Source organism: Tursiops truncatus, chromosome 14 (assembly GCF_011762595.2).
Source record: "Tursiops truncatus isolate mTurTru1 chromosome 14, mTurTru1.mat.Y, whole genome shotgun sequence".
NCBI classification, from domain to species: domain Eukaryota; kingdom Metazoa; phylum Chordata; class Mammalia; order Artiodactyla; family Delphinidae; genus Tursiops; species Tursiops truncatus.
In genome coordinates this window covers 10,898,974-10,919,948 of record NC_047047.1, presented here as the reverse complement: position 1 = coordinate 10,919,948, position 20,975 = coordinate 10,898,974, and the positions used below count along the sequence as shown (strand labels likewise).

General features: G+C 37.4%; 1 protein-coding gene across 14 annotated transcripts in view; it reads left to right on the top strand.

The window, feature by feature from the left end:
• The window catches only part of ANAPC1 (anaphase promoting complex subunit 1), a 155,106-nt gene that overhangs the window by 28,896 nt on the left and 105,235 nt on the right, over positions 1-20,975 (top strand). For all 14 annotated transcript variants that reach the window (XR_012325605.1, XR_004521806.2, XR_012325604.1 and 11 more), the window contains 8 exons: positions 1,507-1,694; positions 12,325-12,399; positions 14,412-14,680; positions 15,990-16,081; positions 16,890-17,038; positions 19,984-20,062; positions 20,460-20,496; positions 20,578-20,648. Coding sequence is in view for 11 of the 14 variants with exons in the window: in XM_073791128.1 (XP_073647229.1) it covers positions 1,507-1,694; positions 12,325-12,399; positions 14,412-14,680; positions 15,990-16,081; positions 16,890-17,038; positions 19,984-20,062; positions 20,460-20,496; positions 20,578-20,648 (960 nt within the window). In the remaining 3 variants the exon portion in view is untranslated. The remainder of the gene's footprint in view (positions 1-1,506; positions 1,695-12,324; positions 12,400-14,411; positions 14,681-15,989; positions 16,082-16,889; positions 17,039-19,983; positions 20,063-20,459; positions 20,497-20,577; positions 20,649-20,975) is intronic.

The following is a 20,975-nucleotide window of genomic DNA, read 5'->3' as shown; positions in this document are numbered from 1 at the left end:
CATTATAGTAAAAATACACTCAGGAGTATTTTGATAAAATTGGAGTCTGCTTGAATTATCATTGAAATGCAATTTGGAAAGTACTAGGTGAAAAATATTTCTGAACATAGAATAGTAAAGAAAACTGGAATTGAAAAGATTTGCCAACAAATGTAAATTAAGAAAAGAATGCTTGTATGATATAAGAAAATTCAGGACATCTATTAGTTTCAAAGTCTAACTGCCAGAGCAGAGCGTTGGCAGATTGTGTGAATTCTGCAATTTGCTAAGTGGGCTAGAATGACTTGTGTTTTAGGAAGTATCTTTCACTGGTGTAGTAAATGATATTCTGAGTTTGTGTGGAGATGCCTTGCTTTTCTGAAAGGTATTTAGCCAGTGATCTCAAGAAGTATAAGCCTAACCAAAGTACATAAAAACAAATAACAGGTTAATTAAAAAAAAAAATCTTACTCTCTCACGAGCAAATAGAAGTCACATAGTTCATGCACGTAAGTTTTTGTACTTTACTTATAAAGCTTTCCTCAGCCCCTCAGGCAGTATCTGGTTTACACTTAATTTGGATTCAGTCATGACAAACTTGATTATTAGGTTTTCTAACATTGGTTTCATTTGATTCCAACCTTTGCTGTGTATGCACACACATAGCAAATTGATGAGAAAAAGCATATGCTGCTGAGGATGGGCCCCGGTGACAGTGCCAGTGGGCAGGGAAGAAAAGAATCCTCTAAAGAGATTATGGGAGGATACGAAAGCATTGCAGTTTGGGGCCATTTCCTACTAAAAGCAGACCCAGGCCTCTTTATAGCAGTAGCCCTTACCGCCCTGAGGGGGTCGCTGTATGACAGTGTAGCACTGTTAAGTGATAGCCATACTAATGATATTGAGTCATTAAGAAAGTTATAGTTTACATGGTATTGATTGATCAGAGAGCATGTAAAACATTTTAGAAACAATGCTGTCAGAAATAATGAAAAGTTATAAAGCTTTGGTTAACCAGAATGTTCAATCATTCAGAACGTATTTTAATGCTAAGTAAGCATTGCTATTTGAGGAGGTATATATTGATTATTACATATTTACTGAAGTATTGAAGCAATATTTTATATGAATTTATTAATGTAGAAATTGTATGTTTTTGTTAGAATGGCCTTTAATTTATTGTCCAAACTAGGACATTTTTGAGAGTGAAATGGGGAGCTATTAATAACTGTCAGGGCCATGGATGTCAATCACCTCTGTCTTAGGTAATCTCAGCTCTTTGGTTACTCTATTTCTGATCCAAAATTAATGATTACAAAGCTGCCCTGAGACCTCTTGCAAGCCCTGTTAAATTCAGTGTCAGTTGATTGGCTAGGTCAGATTTGCATCCCACTGGCTCTTTAATGGCAGTTCTTTTTTCATAGTACTTGGCCTTTATATAGTAGTAATTAAAAAATGTTCCTAGTAAAAGGGGAAAAGAAATGCATGCATAGGAAGCATACTAAAATTAATCTTTGCTTTTAATAGTACAAACTTGTTTGCAAGCAATTAAATTTATCCTGCCAAAAGAAGTAGCTGTTCAGATGCTTGTCAAGTGGTACAGTGTCCACAGTGCTCCAGGAGGACCCAGTTATCACTCAGAGTGGAACTTATTTGTGACTTGTCTCATGAACATGATGGGTTATAACACAGACCGCTTAGCATGGACAAGGAATGTAAGTACAGATAATTGTTTTTCCTCCTGAGATATTCTGTTGTTATCAGTGTAATGTTTGCATAATTTTTTTTAACATCTTCATTGGAGTATAATTGATTTACAGTGGTGTGTTAGTTTCTGCTTTTTAACAAAGTGAATCAGTTATACATATATCCCCATATCACTTCCCTCTTGCGTCTCCCTCCCTCCCACCCTCCCTATCCCACGCCTCTGGGTGGTCACAAAGCACCGAGCTAATCTCCCTGTGTTATGCGGCTGCTTCCCACTAGCTATTCTGTTTTACGTTTGGTAGTGTACATATGTCCATGCCACTCTTTCACTTTGTCCCAGCTTACCCTTCCCCCTCCCCATATCCTCAAGTCCATTCTCTAGTAGGTCTGTGTCTTTATTCCCGTCTTGCCCCTATGTTCTTCATGACCATTTTCTTTTTTTAGATTCCATATATATGTGTTAGCATACGGTATTTGTCTTTCTCTTTCTGACTTACTTCACTCTGTATGACAGACTTGAGGTCCATCCACCTCACTACAAATAACTCAATTTCGTTTCTTTTTATGGCTGGGTAATATTCCATTGTATATATGTGCCACATCTTCTTTATACATTCATCTGTTGATGGACACTTAGGTTGCTTCCAAGTCCTGGCTATTGTAAACAGAGCTGCAATGAACATTGTGGTATGTGACTCTTGTTGAATTATGGTTTTCTCAGGGTATATGCCCAGTAGTGGAATTGCTGGGTCGTATGGTCGTTCTATTTTCAGTTTTTTAAGGAACCTCCGTACTGTTCTCCATAATGGCTGTATCAATTTACATTGCCACCAACAGTGCAAGAGGGTTCCCTTTTCTCCACACCCTCTCCAGCATTTATTGTTTGTAGATTTTTTGGTGATGGCCATTCTGACCAGTGTGAGATGATATCTCATTGTAGTTTTGATTTGCATTTCTTTAATGATTAATGATGTTGAGCATTCTTTCATGTGTTTGTTGGCAATCTGTATATTTTCTTTGGAGAAATGTCTGTTTAGGTCTTCTGCCCATTTTGGGATTGGGTTGTTTGTTTTTTTGATATTGAGCTGCATGAGCTGCTTGTAAATTTTGGAGAGTAATCCTCTGTCAGTTTCTTCACTAGCAAATATTTTCTCCCATTCTGAGGGTTGTCTTTTCGTCTTATTTATGGTTTCCTTTGCTGTGCAAAAGCTTTGAAGTTTCATTAGGTCCCATTTGTTTATTTTTGTTTTTATTTCCATTTCTCTAGGAGGTGGGTCAAAAAGGATCTTGCTGTGATTTATGTCATGGAGTGTTCTGCTTATGTTTTCCTCAAAGAGTTTGATAGTGTCTGGCCTTACATTTAGGTCTTTAATCCATTTTGAGTTTATTTTTGTGTATGGTGTTAGGGAGTGTTCTAATTTCATTCTTTTCCATGTAGCTGTCCAGTTTTCCCAGCACCACTTATTGAAGAGGCTGTCTTGTCTCCACTGTATATTCTTGCCTCCTTTATCAAAGATAAGGTGACCACATGTGTGTGGGTTTATCTCTGGGCTTTCTATCCTGTTCCATTGATCTATATTTATGTTTTTGTGCCAGTACCATACTGTCTTGATTACTGTAGCATTGTAGTATAGTCTGAAGTCAGGAAGCCTGATTCCTCCAGCTCTGTTTTTCTTTCTCAGGATTCCTTCGGCTGTTCGGGGTCTTTTGTATTTCCATACAAATTGTGAGGTTTTTGGTTCTAGTTCTGTGAAAAATGCCATTGGTAATTTGATAGGGATTGCACTGAATCTGTAGATTGCTTTGGGTAGTAGAGTCATTTTCACAATATTGATCTAATCCAAGAACATGGTATATATCTCATATCTCTCCATCTATTTGTATCATCTTTAATTTCTTTCATCAGTGTCTTATAATTTTCTGCATACAGGTCTTTTGTCTCCTTAGGTAGGTTTATTTCTTGATATTTTATTCTTTTTGTTGCAGTGGTAAAGGGGAGTGTTTTCTTAATTTCACTTTCAGATTTTTCATCATTAGTGTATAGGAATGCAAGAGATCTCTGTGCATTTATTTGGTATCCTGATACTTTACCAAATTCATTGATTAGCTCTAGTAGTTTTCTGGTAGCATCTTTAGGATTCTCTATGTAGAGTATCATGTCATCTGCAAACAGTGACAGCTTTACTTCTTCTTTTCCAATTTGGAATCCTTTTATTTCTTTTCCTTCTCTGCTTGCCATGTCTAAAACTTCCAAAACTATGTTGAATAATAGTGGTGAAGGTGGGCAGCCTTGTCTTGTTCCTGATCTTAGTGGAAATGGTTTCAGTTTTTCACCGTTGAGAACGATGTTGGCTGTGGGTTTGTCAAATATGGCCTTTATTATGTTGAGATAAGTTCCCTCTATGCCTCGTTTCTGGAGGGATTTTGTCATAAATGGGTGTTGAATTTTGTCTAAAGCTTTCTCTGCATCTGTTGAGATGATCATATGGTTTTTCACCTTCAATTTGTTAATATGGTGTATCACATTGATTGATTTGCGTATATTGAAGAATCCTTGCATTCCTGGGATAAACCCCACTTGATCATGGTGTATGATCCTCTTAATGTGCTGTTGGATTCTGTTTACTAGTATCTTGTTGAGAATTTTTGCATCTATGTTCATCAGTGATATTGGCCTGTAGTTTTCTTTCTTTGTGACATCTTTGTTTTTTTTTTTTTTTTCTTGTGGTACACAGGCCTCTCACTGCTGTGGCCTCTCCCATTGCGGAGCACAGGCTCCGGATGCGCAGACTCTGCGGCCATGGCTCACGGGCCCAGCTGCTCCGCGGCGTGTGGGATCTTCCTGGACCGGGGCATGAACCCATGTCCCCTGAATCGGCAGGCAGACTCTCAACCACTGCGCCACCAGGGAAGCCCCCTTTGTCTGGTTTTGGTATCAGTGTGACGGTGGCCTCGTAGAATGAGTTTGGGAGTGTTCCTCCTGCTGCTATATTTTGGAAGAGTTTGAGAAGGATAGGTGTTAGCTCTTCTCTAAATGTTTGATAGAATTCACCTGTGAAGCCATCTGGTCCTGGGCTTTTGTTTGTTGGAAGATTTTTAATCACAGTTTCAATTTCAGTGCTTGTTATTGGTCTGTTCATATTTTCTGTTTCTTCCTGGTTCAGTCTCGAAAGGTTGTGCATTTCTAAGAATTTGTATATTTCTTCCAGGGTGTCCATTTTATTGGCATATAGTTGCTTGTAGTAATCTCATGATCCTTTGTATTTCTGCAGTGTCAGTTGTTACTTCTCCTTTTTCATTTCTAATTCTATTGATTTGAGTCTTCTCCCTTTTTTTCTTGATGAGTCTGGCTAATGGTTTATCAATTTTGTTTATTTTCTCATAGAAACAGCTTTTAGTTTTATTCATCTTTGCTATCATTTCCTTTATCTTTTTTTTTGATTTATTTCTGATCTGATCTTTATGATTTCTTTCCTTCTGCTAACTTTGGGGTTATTTTGTTCTTCTTTCTCTGATTGCTTTAGGTGTAAGGTTAGGTTGTTTGAGATGTTTCTTGTTTCTTAAGGTAGGATTGTATTGCTGTAAACCTCCCTCTTACAACTGCTTTTCCTGCATCTCACAGGTTTTGGGTCATCGTGTGTTCATTGTCATTTACATCTAGGTATTTTTTAATTTCCTCTTTGATTTCCTCAGTGATCTCTTGGTTATTAAGTAGTGCATTGTTTAGCCTCCATGTGTTTGTATTTTTTACAGATTTTTTTCCTGTAATTGATATCTAGTCTCATAGCATTGTGGTCGGAAAAGATACTTGATACGATTTTAATTTTCTTGAAGTTACCAAGGCTTGATTTGTGATCCAAGATATGATCTGTCCTGGAGAGTGTTCCATGAGCACTTGAGAAGGAAATGTATTCTTTTGTTTTTGGATGGAATGTCCTATAAATATCAATTAAGTCCATCTTGTTTTATGTATCATTTAAAGTTTGTGTTTTCTTATTTATTTTCATTTTGGATGATCTATCCATTGGTGAAAGTGGGGTATTAAAGTCCCCTACTATGTTTGTGTTACTGTCATTTCCCCTTTTATGGCTGTTAGCATTTGCCTTATATATTGAGGTGCTCCTATGTTGGGTGCATAAATATTTACAGTTGTATCTTCTTCTTGGATTGATTCCTTGATCATTATTAGTGTCCTTCTTTGTCTCTTGTAATAGTCTTTGTTTTAAAGTCTATTTTGTCTGATATGAAAATTGCTACTCCAGCTTTCTTTTGATTTCCATTTGAATGGAATATCTCTTTCCATCCCCTCACTTTCAGTCTGTACGTGTCTCTAGGTCTGAAGTGGGTCTCTTGTAGACAGCATATGTATGGGTCTTGTTTGTGTATCCATTCAGCCGGTCTGTGTCTTTTGGTTGGAGCATTTAATCCATTTACATTTAAGGTAATTATCGATAGCTATGTTCCCATTACCATTTTCTTAATTGTTTTGCATTTGTTATTGTAGGTCTTTTCCTTCTCTTGTGTTTCCTGCCTAGAGAAGTTCCTTTAGCATTTGTTGTAAAGCTGGTTTGGTGGTGCTGAATTCTCTTAGCTTTTGCTTGTCTGTAAAGGTTTTAATTTCTCCATCGAATCTGAATGAGATCCTTGCTGGGTAGAGTAATCTTGGTTGTAGGTTTTTCCCCTTCATCACTTTAAATATGTCCTGCCACTCCTTTCTGGCTTGCAGAGTTTCTGCTGAAAGATCAAGTGTTAACCTTACGGGCATTCCCTTGTATGTTATTTGTTGTTTTTCCCTTGATGCTTTTAATATTTTTTTCTTTGTATTTAGTTTTTGATAGTTTGATTAATATGTGTCTTGGCGTGTTTCTCCTTGGATTTATCCTGTATGGGACTCTCTGTGCTTCCTGGGCTTGATTGATTATTTCCTTTCCCATATTAGGGAAGTTTTCTACTATAATCTCTTCAAATATTTTCTCAGTCCCTTTCTTTTTCTTTTCTTCTTCTGGGACCCCTATAATTTGAATGTTGGTACATTTAATGTTCTCCCAGAGGTCTCTGAGCCTGTCCTCAATTCTTTTTTTTTTCTTTATTTGCTCTGCTGTAGTTATTTCCACTATTTTATCTTCCAGGTCACTTATCCGTTCTTCTGCCTCAGTTATTCTGCTGTTGATCCCCTCTAGAGAATTTTTAATTTCATTTATTGTGTTGTTCATCACTGTTTGTTTGCTCTTTAGTTCTTCTAGCTCCTTGTAAAACATTTCTTGTATTTTCTCTATTCTATTTCCAAGATTTTGGATCATCTTTACTATCATTATTCTGAATTCTTTTTCAGGTAGACTGCCTATTTCCTCTTCATTTGTTACATCTGGTGGGTTTTTACCTTGCTTCTTCATCTGCTGTGTGTTTCTCTGTCTTCTCATTTTGGTTAACTTACTGTGTTTGGCGTCTCCTTTTCACAGGCTGCAGGTTCGTAGTTCCTGTTGTTTTTGGTGTCTGCCCCCAGTGGCTAAGGTTGGTTCAGTGGGTTGTTTAGGCTTCCTGGTGGAGGGGAGTTGTGCCTGTGTTCTGGTGGATGAAGCTGGATCTTGTCTTTCTGCTGGGCAGGTCCATGTCTGGTGGTGTGTTTAGGGGTGTCTGTGACCTTATTGTGATTTAGGCAGCCTCTCTGCTAATGGGTGAGGTTGTGTTCCTGTCTTGCGAGTTGTTTGGCATAGGGTGTCCAGCACTGTAGCTTGCTCGTCGTTGAGTGGAGCTGGGTCTTGGCATTGAGATGGGATGTCTGGAAGATTTTCGCCGTTTGATATTATGTGGAGCTGGGAGGTCTCTTGTGGGCCAGTGTCCTGAACTTGGCTCTCCCGCCTCAGAGGCACAACCCTGATGCCTGGCTGGATCACCAAGAGCCTGTCATCCACATGGCTCAGAATGAAAGGGAGAAAAAAAAGAAAGAAAGAAAGAGGAAAATAAAATAAAGTTATTAAAATAAAAAATAATTATTAAAAAAAATTAAAAAATGTAATAAAAAAGAAAGAAAGAAAGAAGAGAGCAAGCAAACCAAAAAACAAATCCACCAGTGATGTTTGGATAATTGGTTTTGCAGCATTCAGAGTACATAACATATCAGTTTACTAATGGGCATACTTCATTCAACAAAATGGAATATGTTAAGGCTTATTGTGTCTATACATTTTAAGTCAAGTATCATTACTATTTAATAACATTTTACTAGTAATTAGAATTATTGCATTTTCATAATATGGTAAAGCACTTTGGCTACTATTTCTCATTTCATCTTTGTAAAATGGCTATAAGTCATGCTCGGATTAGTAGTAGTAGTCTTGATTTTATTGATGGAGAAACTGAATCACGAAGAAATCATCGCCTAGAGATTTGCTCAAAACTGGGCCTTCATTGTATCTTCTGACTCATGGCTTAATGTTCTTTTCTGAAGCCCAGACTGTGTTTTCACACACAATTGCTTGGTCTGTGAGGAGGAAGGTTTGATTTGATGGAGATTTAAAGTGCTTTAGCCTAAGTATGTAGTCTGCTAATGATACAAAGCTGCATTCCTCATCTCCCTCCCTAGAAACTTTCTTCCAGGTCCTTAATAGGTTATTTACAAAATCAGGGTAGCGTCTTCAGTATTGGTGATTTCCTTTTGCCTCTGGAGATCACTCCCAGGACAACCTTGCCTGGGTCACTCTGAAGAAATCACTGTAGAACACACTTACCTTTCTCCAGGTAACTCAGCTGTACTTGTCTATACATTTTAGTTTCATACCAGCAAATCCATTTAAAAAAATCATTTGTTTTTTTTTTATTATGGAAGTATACATGCTTACTGAGGAGAATTTGGAAAATGGAGGAACTAAGAGGAAAATACTGCTACTCAGAGACAGCCACTCTAAACGTTTTGCTTTTGCTTTATAGATAAACATGATATCAGTGAAAATTTCCTATATCATTAAAAATTCTTCAAAAAGCCCCCTTCATTTTATAGGCTACCATGTGGTTTTATCATGATTAATGGCTAATAACTGAACATTGCTGAACCAGTTTTTTTCTTATGAGTAATTTGCAAACATTCTTTTATATGTAAATCTGTACATCTCTAGTCATTTCCCAAGAATTGAACCCTAAAAGAGGGATTACTAGGTCAAGTAATGTTCAAAAAGGCTTGTGTAATCAACATTTTCACCAGCATCATTTAAAGGTGCCCATTTCACCACATTGATTATTTGAGTGGGGTGAACCTTTGCCAACTCAGAACTATTATGTTATTTCTGTATAAGTAAATGGGAATGGCTTTTTAAAATTCTCATTGGTCATTTATAGTTTTTATTATTTATTTATTTTTGCGGTACGCAGGCCTCTCACTGTTGTGGCCTCTCCCGTTGTGGAGCACAGGCTCCAGACGCGCAGGCTCAGCGGCCATGGCTCATGGGCCCAGCCGCTCCGCGGCATGTGGGATCCTCCCGGACTGGGGCACGAACCCATGTCCCCTGCATCGGCAGGCAGACTCTCAACCACTGCGCCACCAGGGAAGCCCCCTATAGTTTTTATTTTTTGACTTGCATTTCATGGCTTACCTGTTTCATTCTCCTCTCCACCTAGCAACCAAAGTAACCCTGTCCAATAAAGTCAGATCAAGTCACTCCTCTGCTCAGAACCCTCCAGTGCCTTCCCATCCTACTCAGTAAAAGCCAAAGGCCTGCAAGACACCATGTGACCCAGCTTCTCTTACGTCTGGTTTTACTGCTTACTCATCCCTGCCTTGCTCGCATTGTCCCCACCACGCTGGTTTCCATTGTTTTCCCTGAATACACCAAGCATGTTCCTGCCTCAGGGTCTTTGCACTTGCTGTTACCCTTGGAGAAAATGACTTCCCTCAGACAAGACAAGCTGAGGCCTTTTCCAGATGTCACCTCAGTGCAGCCTGCCCTGTCCATTCTGTGTAGAATTGTACCTACACACCATGCCCCCCTTATGATCCCCTTTACCTTTTTTTTCTCTTAGCACTAATTATATATAATATGCTGTATATTTTATTTATTTTGTTTGTGTGTCTCTTCTCGTCCCACAGGAAAATTCTGTGTGGGCAGGGATTTTTGTTTGGTTTTGTTCACTACTCTAGGACCTACAGTAGTGCCTGGCATAGGTGGCTGTTTAGTGAACATTTGTTGAATGAATGCCCTTTTCCACCTGAATGAAATATTTTAACATTTTGTGTCTGTTGCATCATGTGAAAGAATCGCCCTCTGCAATTTCCTTGGGAAAAATTTTCCTGGGAAAATAGGGACAATTTTCTTATTCCAAACAATTGCATGAATGCTACTTCATTCCAGATTTTTCCATTCTTTATTAAATATGGAAAAATTGTGCCTTACAGAAACCGAGGATTTCTACAATATGAATAAGTCCACTTCAGCTTCTTGTAGTTTTTGTATGTTACTGTCCTGTGGAACTTGTTGAGGAATACAGATCACTGTGCCCCATTCTCTAGCAGAGAGCCAGTGCCCCCTTGTGTTTCCATGTTGTGGTTAGGACTGAGCACCCACAGTTTTTTTCTTTTGTAAAGAAGAACATGATTCTTTGATTTACTTATTGCATGATAGCCCTAAAGGAAGGAACGAGGAAATCAGCTCTGACATTTATTTGTAGGACTGCATAGTTAAACCCTGCTGTCTTTTGTCCTCGCCGTCAAAGCTCAGGATGAAATGGTCCTCAGTGGCAAATGGTTTTTATTTTGCTTTGTCCAGATATATCTCTTTTTTGTTTTCATTTAAGTAATAGAGTGGAGGGTAGAGTACCGAATTTCTGCCAATGACTAGCTCTGTGATTTTGGCATTTCTTTGGGCCTTCCTTAATTTACTAATTAGTTAAATGAGAGGACTGGGCCAGACATTTCTTTTTGGTTCTTACATTCTGTGAGTGGTTGCATCTAGGGTTAACTCTTCTGTCGTTTGGGATGCTCATATTTTCATTAGATAGATATTGAGTCCCTGATGTGCGCCAGGCATGAAGCCAGGCTTTTCAGATACGCATTAGAGAAGACAGATAGTTCCTCTCACGGAATTGACTGTCCTAGGGGAAGGCAGATAAATGAATATTTTATATCCAGGTTGTGATAGATCAAGGTCAGGGATCAACAGAATTGTATAACAGGATTGGCTAACCTGTGACATATTAAAATAATGAAAATAAGACAGATCCATATATGTCACAAAGAGGTATCTGTATCAGACAATCTCCACTGTCCTTTCCCATAACTCCAGGTCTTAATGAACCTGATAACCATAGCTGGGACATTCTTTCTGACTGTGGGACTTAAGACCATGTGTGTGCGCACGTGCACACATGTACGCTATATTTGGTTGAAGTTTTAGGTAAGATAGCTATCATTTCATCTGTTGCTTTGATTTTGCTCTTGTTATTTTTGTTTTTTGATAATATTGTATGTAAGTTGGGCTGTGTTTTATTTAAATGCTTCACAAGAAAACCTGTTCTCTTGATCAGTTTTTTAAATTACTTTATTCAGTTTAAAAAAGTACTTTATGCAGTTTTATATTTAAACATTCAGTTTTAAAAATTATTGCTATCTATGTTTAGTTTTTATATAGAAATAAACTTTCAGATGAATGAGATTAATTGATAAATATGTAAGTTTTTATAGCGTAGGAAAACAGCTATTGCTATTTATAGGGTTATGGTTGATTAGTTGGTAGTTCAGTGCCTGTGTAAAGTAGCAGGTGGCAAAGGTTATGCCAGAGGGAATTGAATAAGACTGAACTTTTAGAAAATTGCTTTTATGTAACTGCATTAGGATAGGCTAACTATTATAACAGAAAGCTCTCAAAAGATATAATGGCTCACACACAATAAAAATGTGTATCTTGTTCATATAACAGTATTTAGCAGGTAAACAGGCCTCATGGTTATTAGGGACCCAGGCTGATGGAGCATCTGTCTTCAACGTGAGGCTTCAAAGATAGCCTTAGAGTTGATGCTAGATGCAAGGGAAAGAGCCTAGGGGAGCATGAATGGGAGGTTTTCAGGAACTGGGCCTGGCAGTGGTGCCATCTGCTTTCATTCATAATCACACTGTCAGAGGGCCACGGCTAACTGTGAGGGGGCAGGGATACATAGCCTGGCTGTGGGTCCAGGAGAAAGAGGAGAACACAGATTTTGGAGAGTAGCTACCCATCTCTGCCATAGAATTGTTCGACTGTCACTGTAGACAGACTCTAAATAAATGTCTGCTAAGTTCTGACATTTGGCTGACACTGGGTTGATTCTTTGAGACTTGGCATATTTTGGGTATAGCTAATGGTCCTGTTCTTTCTACCAGTGGAGTGAAGATCTGTGTCATCAGAGAAGTAGGGGAGGAAAGGAAGCTACCATTGCAGTACCTGTGAGCCCAAGCACTGGACTAGGTGCTTTACATAGATGATTTCATTTAATCTTCACAATGATCCTAGAAGAAAGGTTTTCGTACCATGTTTTTCCAGATGAGAAAATGAGTTTTGGTGACATTCCTCAGTTTCCATAATTGGTAGAACTGATTTCAGAATCATTTAAGTTGATCAGTTGTCAGTGATAAATTTACATGATTTTGTCTTCTCTTTTGGGGTTATCTTCCAGTTCGACTTTGAAGGATCACTTTCCCCAGTCATTGCACCCAAAAAAGCAAGACCTTCTGAGACAGGATCTGATGATGTAAGCATTGTTTTTTCTTGCTAATAAAAATTAATCTGAGTATTTTACTGGTCCCCCACATTTGTAGTGTTCCTGTTGATTTGCATGTATTTCTAACACCTTTTACTTATTTTAATACTGAATGACAGCTATGTTGAAGGACAGGACCTGTTACATTTTCTGTGGCTATTTATTCACTTTTGTCTTTAATGATCATCTAAAAATTACTAAACATACATAATGCTGTGTGATTTAAATTTGGGTTTATAGATGTTTTACTGCCAATTGATCACCTAAAGTGACAGCATTTGCCTTTTTAAGCAGTGTTTCTTTAATTTAGGTTTTCAAACGTATCAGATTTCATGGGTGTATTCTTGTTGTTTGAAAACATTCTTTTAAAATTGAGGTTTAATTTACATAAATGAAATGCTCAGATCTTAAGTATGCAGTTTGATCAATTTTGACAAATGCACACTCGTGTGACCCACACTTCTCTCAAGAACAAAACATTTCCATCATTCCATAAAGCTCTTGTGCCATTTTAAATCATTTTTTTCTTCTCAAAGCGTCCACTGATTTGAATTCTGTCATATGTTAGCATTGCCAGCTCTAGAACTTGATATAAATGAAGGAATATAGTATGTAATCTTTGGCATAAGGTTTCTTTCATTCAGCATAATGCGTTTGAGATTCATCCATGTTGTTGCAGATATCAGTAGTTTGTGCCTTTTTATTGGTGGGTAGTATGAATATACCATAGTTTGTTTATTCATTCTTCCGCTGATGGATATCTAGCCCATTTCCGTTATTTGACTGTTATGTGTAAAGCTGCTGCCAACATTCAGTAATAAGTCTTTGTGGACATATATTTTCATTTCTCTTGGCTAAATACCTAGCAATGAACTTGTTGGGTCTTTGCTGGTTCTCAGACTGGTTATACCATGTTAACACTGACGAGTAATATATGAGTTGGCCAATATTTGCTGTCAGTCTTTTTCCTTTTAACCATTTGGATATGTGGAAAGCAGTTTCTCTAAGAGGTTTTAATTTGCCTTTCCCTAATGACTAATGATGTTAGGCACTGTTTCATGTGCTTATTAGCTACTTACATATGTTTTTGTGAAGTTTCTGTTCAGGTGTTTTACCTATTTTTAAATTGGATTTAAAAAAATATTTATTAAGCTGTAGAAGTTCTTTATATATTTTAGATATGACATTCTTTGTCATATGTGTATTTTGGGAATATTTTCTCCCAGTATGTGGCTTAACAGTGTCTTTTGGCGAGCAGAATTTTTTATTTTGGTTGTCTAACTTATAAATTTTTTACTTTCATGGTTGGTTCTATATCTGTTCCAAGAGTTTTTAAGTTAGAATAACACACTGTATTAAGCCTGACAAAAGCACCAATAAATTCCAAGTTGTGACAAAACCATAGACCACATTCTCTCAATACAATAAATCGCAAGTAGAAACTAAAACACACTTAATACTTGCAAAGTATAGCACAGTTTGAATATAAAATTCAGTTGACTATTGGGCACATTACTAGCGTCATCATCTTATAAACACTGAAAGATACATATACCAGCTGGATACAAGTAGACCTCTCCTCTTACTAAAACCCAAATCAACGTAGTGGTCCTTATACCTGCCTGTCTACACTTCCCACCTTTCCTTCTTTACTTTTGGCTCATAAGACATTGCCTAAGATAATCTTAAATTTTTCTCTCTCAATCTCTACCTAGGTAGTAGGATTTTTCTTCCAAAGTCTCTTCCCTAAAAGGGCGTGACTACATTTTTTCAAGTGGTTTTTAAAGGTGTCTTGTCTTAATATTTATTGCTGGCACCTGGAAACTGCTTAGCTATTTGAAGTGTTGGTTCTAATTTTTCAGCATTGTGATTTTTCATATTATTAACAACTTAATGTGAAAATGGAACTTGAATTGTTTTAAGTGAATTTGATTTTCTTTTTTAATGATGACATTACAAGGAGGGATTATTTAAAAAGTTAATATCCTTTTTATTCTTCTCAGGACTGGGAATATTTACTAAATTCAGACTACCACCAGAATGTTGAGTCTCATCTTTTGAATAGATCTTTATGTTTGAGTCCTTTGGAAGTTTCACAGATGAAGGATGAGGATTTGTCACAGAATCTCAGTTTGGACTCTTCTACACTTCTTTTCACTCACATACCTGCAATTTTTTTTGTTCTTCACCTGGTCTATGAGGAGCTTAAGTTGAACACTCTAATGGGAGAAGGAATTCGTTCACTTGTTGAACTTCTCGTTCAGTTGGCAAGGTAAATATTGTTTGTAGATTAGAAACTTCAAGAGGTCGTTAGCTGACTTGATCTTAGACATGAATATCATATAGGAAGCTTGTAAATAAATTTCTGAAATCTACCGTCTCAACAAACCACAGCATTTTCTATAAACCACAGAATTGTTTGAAGGTACCCACTATGTAAGGGCTTGTGGGTCATGCTGGGGTTGCTGGTCTTTGTCCTAAGATGAGTGGGAAGACACCGGAGTGTGTTACACGGTGAGGATGACCTGCTCAGCTTTCATTTTGATACGATGACTGTGGTGAAAGGTCTGTAATGACACCTGCTGTTTTCGTAGTAATGCCTATGTTCAGATAGTGTTTATAGCGAACAAAATCGTAATTTACATGTAGGAATTGTCAAAGTAGGTATTACAATCCCTGTTTCAGCGATGAGGAAACTTGCTCAAGTTTGTTTCTAAGAACAGGTGTCGTTTGCTAGTCGTGGGCTGTCTTTGCTGTTCCTTTGTTGTCTCAGTCTGTGGTCTTCCCCGTCTTTCAGGCTCTCGTAGTGGATCCATAATAAGATTGTTCTGATAATATTTTTAAAAGCCTTTCTAGCACCTTGTGTTTGACACTGAACTGGGAAGGTGATACTTAGGTGTTATTTGAGCCTTTGTGACCCTTGGTGATAAAGAAAGTTAACTTTGAATTAAAATGCCAACCTCTGTGTTAAGGTTGTAGTATGTTTTCTAATTTCTGTTATCTTCCTTGAGATACTGAAATTCTTTTCTGAGACATGGCAGTTTTAATTGATGGTCAGTTTCTCTTAATGACGAATCATTACTATGATGAAAATACTTTTGTAATGAAATGATTTTCAAACCCTAATCATGGCTCTCTGAAACAGGTAACATTTGTAAAATGTTTTACATTTTGTAAAGTATTTCTCACACATATTATCTTATTTAATCTTAAAAACTTGAGAGTGAGTTAACTGGTGTTTCTCCATTTTCTAGAAGAAAAAATACTGAGATTCATAGAGTTGACTTGCTGACAGTCACACAGCTAATAAATTAAAAGAGGAGAAAATGGACCACAGTGTTTTCACAGTAGTTTTATCCACAAAATTCATCTGGCAAAAGGAGTTTGGGTTCCATTTGTCATACTGGGCACTTTAAAGTCCAGAAATAGAATACAGAGGCTCTAGATCTGGTTGTCTTCTTTCTCATAAGTAAATTTTTTTAATTGAAAAGTTCAACTGATGAGTCCTTCTAACTCTTTGGGAGGAAAGTGCTATAATACCTTCCTTGTTATTTCTTTTTTATGTGTTCTTATTGTTTTAGGGACTTAAAATTGGAGGCTTATGTAGATCATTACTATAGAGATTACCCAGCACTTGTCAGAACTACTGGACAAGTGTGTGCAATTGATCAAGGTAAGTGTGCTGTTAAAGGTTTTCTGAACAATGTAGTGACATTTGCTTGTATTTTTCTTGGTGAATAGCAGAGGATATATTTCTTACCATTGGCCTCTAAATCAGGGGCAGTGTCTTTCCACCAGGCAGATTTTAGTTTGTAGTGTTCGATCTCTGACTTGTAGTAAGCCATAATCTCTTCAGTGTAGGGGGAAAATGTTACTCATCCCTAAGTTTCTGCCTTGCAAAAGCTTAGAGCTTCCAGTGCCAAGGGTGCGCTGCTGTCCTGTGCTGCGCAGTTAGTAGCCACCTGCCATGTGCTATCTAAGTTAATTATATTAAAAATTCAGTTCCTCAGTTGCACTGGCCGTGTTTCAAGTGCTCGGTAGCCACATGGGGCTAGAGGTTGCCATATTGGACAGTACAGATACAGAACATTTCCATAACCACTGTACTGTTTTAGACCCCGAGTTAAAGCGACTCAGGATTGGGGCCCAGTTGTTAAAACAGAGCACAATCCTGGGTGTCTTGTCTGTTTTCTCATCTTTAGGGTTAGGGCAGAAAGTTTTGGTTAGATTCTTTATATGCCTTGAACACAAGAATTTTCTAAATTTCCTTCCAGGATTGGATAAAATATTAGTCAATTAAATTCCACATATTATAATATGGTCAGTTACTTACTGTGGCAGAAAACATGAAGCATTTTGGAGACTATGGAAAAATGTTATTCTGATAGTTTTCAAATGATAAATATTGTTGATTATTTTTCCTTTAGAATAAAACAGTATTGTATTAATGTATCTTTATAAACATTTATCTGATTTTAAAGGACAAACAGGATTTATGCATCATCCATCATTTTTTACTTCTGAGCCACCAAGTATTTATCAGTGGGTGAGTTCTTGTCTGAAGGGTGAAGGAATGCCACCCTATCCTTACCTCCCCGTCATCTGTGAAAGAAGCAGACTTGTAGTCTTGGTATGTATTCAAAGTGTTGCCAAACTTGTTCTTTTCTTTTTCTCTTTCAGTATAATTTTTTAAATTATCATACAGTTAAATTAACTTTTTTTTTTCATTTTGTATATAGCTCTGAGGATTTCAACAAATGTAGAGTTCATGTAATCACCACCATAATTAGGATTCAGAACAGTTCCATCACCCGCCTCAGAAAATTCCCTCATGCTTTTGGGATTCATCCAAGTGTTGCTGTATCAGCAGTTCGTTACACTTAATTGCTGAGTGCCAGCTATACATTGTGTGGATATATCACATTGGTTTATCCATTCATCCATTGAAGATATTTGGGTTGACTCCAGTTGTTAGCAATTATGAATACAGTTGCTGTAAACATTCATGTCCAGGTTTTTTGTGTGAACAAAAGTTTTCATTTCTCTAGGGTAGATACCCAGAGGTGTGATTGATGGCCATATAGTAAGTATATATTTAAGATTAATATATGTATATTTAAGAAACTGTAAAGTGTTTTTCAGAGTATATGTACCATTTTACATTTCCACCATCAATGTGTGAGAGTTCCAATTTCCCTGCATCCTGGTCAGTGTTTGGTATTGTCATGATTTGTAATTTTTGTCATTCTGATAGATGTGTAGTGATATCTCATTGTGGTTTTAATTTGCGTTTTCTTAATGGCTAGTGATATTTTGAGTATTCTAGATATGAGGTTTTGTCAGATCTATGGATTTCAAGTATTCTTTCCTGTAGTTTGTCATGTTCCATTGTTCTCTTAATGTTTCCTTTGTGAAGCAAAAATGCTTAATTTTGATGAAGCCAGTTTATCCAGTTTTTTTTCTTTTATGGATTGTGCTTTTGGTGTCATGTCTATAAATTCATTGTTTAGGTCACAAGGATTTTCTCCACTTTTCTTCTAGAAGTTTTACAGTTTTATGTTTTACATTTAGATCTGTGATCCATTTTGTTAATTTTTATAAGATGTGAGGATTATGTTGAGATTTTTATTCCATTTGGATGGTCAATTCTTTTAACAGCATCTGTTGAAAACACTATTCTTTCTCTTTTGCACTTTTATTAAGAATCAGTTGACCACATTCTTGTGGGTCTGTTTCTAGACTTTTTATTCTGGTCCATTGATCTGTGTTGTGGTCCACACACTTGATTACTGTAGCTTTATAGTAAGTTTTAAAATTGGTTAGTATGACTTTTCCTTCCATTACTTTTCTTTTTCAAAATTGTTTTAGCTATTTAAATTCCTTTGCCTTTTCATTTAAACTTTATAATCAGCCTGTCAATAGCTACAAAAAATCCTACTTGCATTTTTAAAAATAAAATAATTTTTATTTTTATTTATTTATTTATTTATTTATTTGCGGTACGCGGGCCTCTCACTGTTGTGGCCTCTCCCGTTACGGAGCACAGGCTCCGGATGCGCAGGCTCAGCGGCCATGGCTCACGGGCCCAGCCGCTCCGCGGCATGTGGGATCTTCCCAGACCGGGGCACGAACCCGTGTCCCCTGCATTGGCAGGCAGACTCTCAACCACTGTGCCACCAGGGAAGCCCCAATTTTTATTTTTAAAAATTAATTCATTTTGTTAATACATAGGTAATCCAAGATCAGACCCTCAAATAGAACCAGAGGGTGTGGGCAAAGGTGAGTTCCTTCACACTCCTTTCTCTTGGTCCCTCTACTGGAGTAGCCTGCCTACAGGTCTTTTGTGGACCTTTCTGGAGATGGAGCCTTCCCAGACTTAGAAGAGAACCAGATCTTTTGTCTCCTCTCCCAGATGTCACTGGAGTATATGAATGTCCTTGCTCCCCACCCATCTTTTCCTTTACTCTGCATTCTGCTTTGCTTCATGTTGAGAAAGGCTTCAGAACCCCCTGTGGCTCTGAAATTGACACGCAGAATGGTAATCTGCTTTTAAAAAAAAAATGCTGATAAACTATACATAACATAATATTTATTATTTTAACTATTTTAAGTGTACAATTCAGTGATGTTAAATACATTCACAGTGTATTAAGAGCAGCTTAATCCTAGAACTTTTTCATTCCTTGCTGCTTGTGTGGAAACATTCAGGTGCAATCACCAGATATATTGGTCCTGTCCAACTCTGCTGAATGGGTTAGACTCAGTGTTATATCTACCCAAAAGGGAGCTAGAGAAATATGAATAAGCCAGAGTTGTTCAGCCTCCAACTTAAATAATAGTAGTCAATTTGTAGATATTCATATTATATCTTTGTTAGATATGATGTCAGCTAGCTTTAGGAATATATCATTTGCAGTGGGTTAGAATGTAGGACTTGAAGATCCTCCAGCATTGTGCTGAAATTTTAATAAGCTCATACTGCTACTTTCTTTCAGGAAAAAAAAAAAGCTGCAGACGTAGATCTTAGTGGTAGTAGCAAGTATTCAAACGAGAACTTTGAAGGCTGAAGCAGAGAAGGGTTAGGCCTAGAGGGGTAGAGAGTTAGGGTGTACCTCACCAAAAATGACCCAAATGTCAATCAGTTTATAAGTAGATAAACAAAGGTTGGTACACCTGTATAATGGAATACTCGTCAGCAGTAAAAAGAAACAAACTACTGATACATGCAGTAACGTGGATGAATCTCAAAGGAGTGCTGAGTTAAAGAAGTAGGGCACAGAAGACTACGTGTTCTATGACTCCATTTGCATGACATTGTAGAGTAGGCAAAATTTAGGGAGAGAAAAAAGATGCGTTGTTTCCACTGCTTAGCGTAGGGGAGGGAGCGGATTGACTCCAAGGGGCACAGGGAACTTTCTGGTGTGATGCAGGCATTCTGTATCGTGACTGTGGTAGTGGTTATATGATTGTGTAACATTTGTCAAAACACAGAGCTGTACATTTAAAGTGGGTGAATTTTCCTGTATGTAATTATGCCCCAATAGTTTAAAAAATGTTAACTTTCTCCTTATGCAGAGTATTGCACTCTACATACTTGGTGATGAAAGTTCTGTTTCTGATGAATCTTCACAGTATTTATCCAGAATAAGTATAGGTAAGTCAGTCTAATGTTAAGCTTCCCCAAACAGATTTTTATAGATGTTGATATCAGAGTTGAAATTAAAAAAATTAAAAATTTTCCAAGTGTACTTCAGAGGCCATGTCTTGCTTCATTTTAGAGGTGACATAATTGCACCGCTTTAGCCTGGAGTCCACATCTGACTTTTAGAGACCAAGGTTGCTTAAAATCTGACAAATTTTACATTTTCAGTGTGCCTAAAAAGGACTGTTTTAGCCCCAGGGAAATGATTATACTTTCCAGCCTGCCAGAGTACTGCTTATTATTTTTTAGCATTTGTTTATTAATGAATTTTTATTTGCAAATGTTTTCTACATGTTATGTGTTTCCTTTACCAGGATAACTATCAAAATAAAGTTTCATTTTGTTTTAGCCCCACAGAAGTCACAAGCAGAGCAAGAGGAGAACAGGTGACTTTTATTCAGATTGTGCTTTTACACAGTCTGTTTGATAACTTCATGTTTACTAACTTCATGTTTGTTCTCTTATAGGTTTAGTTTCAGGCATTCTACATCACTTTCTAGTCTAGCTGAGAAATTAGTCGTCTGGATGACTAATGTAGGTAAGGTGGTCTTTGTTACTTTTCATGTGTCTTTGAAATCCTTTCCCTGGCTCTCCTTCCTAAGTAGGCCCTGCGTCCTCAGAGCTCACTAGAGCTGGAAGGCGTGAGAAGGGAGGGCCTCTCGCTCTACAGAAGGATCCCACAGGATGGAGATGATGGCCCATCAAGCCACCCTTCCTTTCCCTGACAGTCTCACAGCTTCCCTATACTAATATCTGGGCTATCAGAAATGAGTATTTCTGGCAAAATCTAAAAGTAATGTGTAAATATTTCAGGGTATGCTTTTGAATGATACAGGCCAGGGATTTTATGCACCAAGAGGCAGAT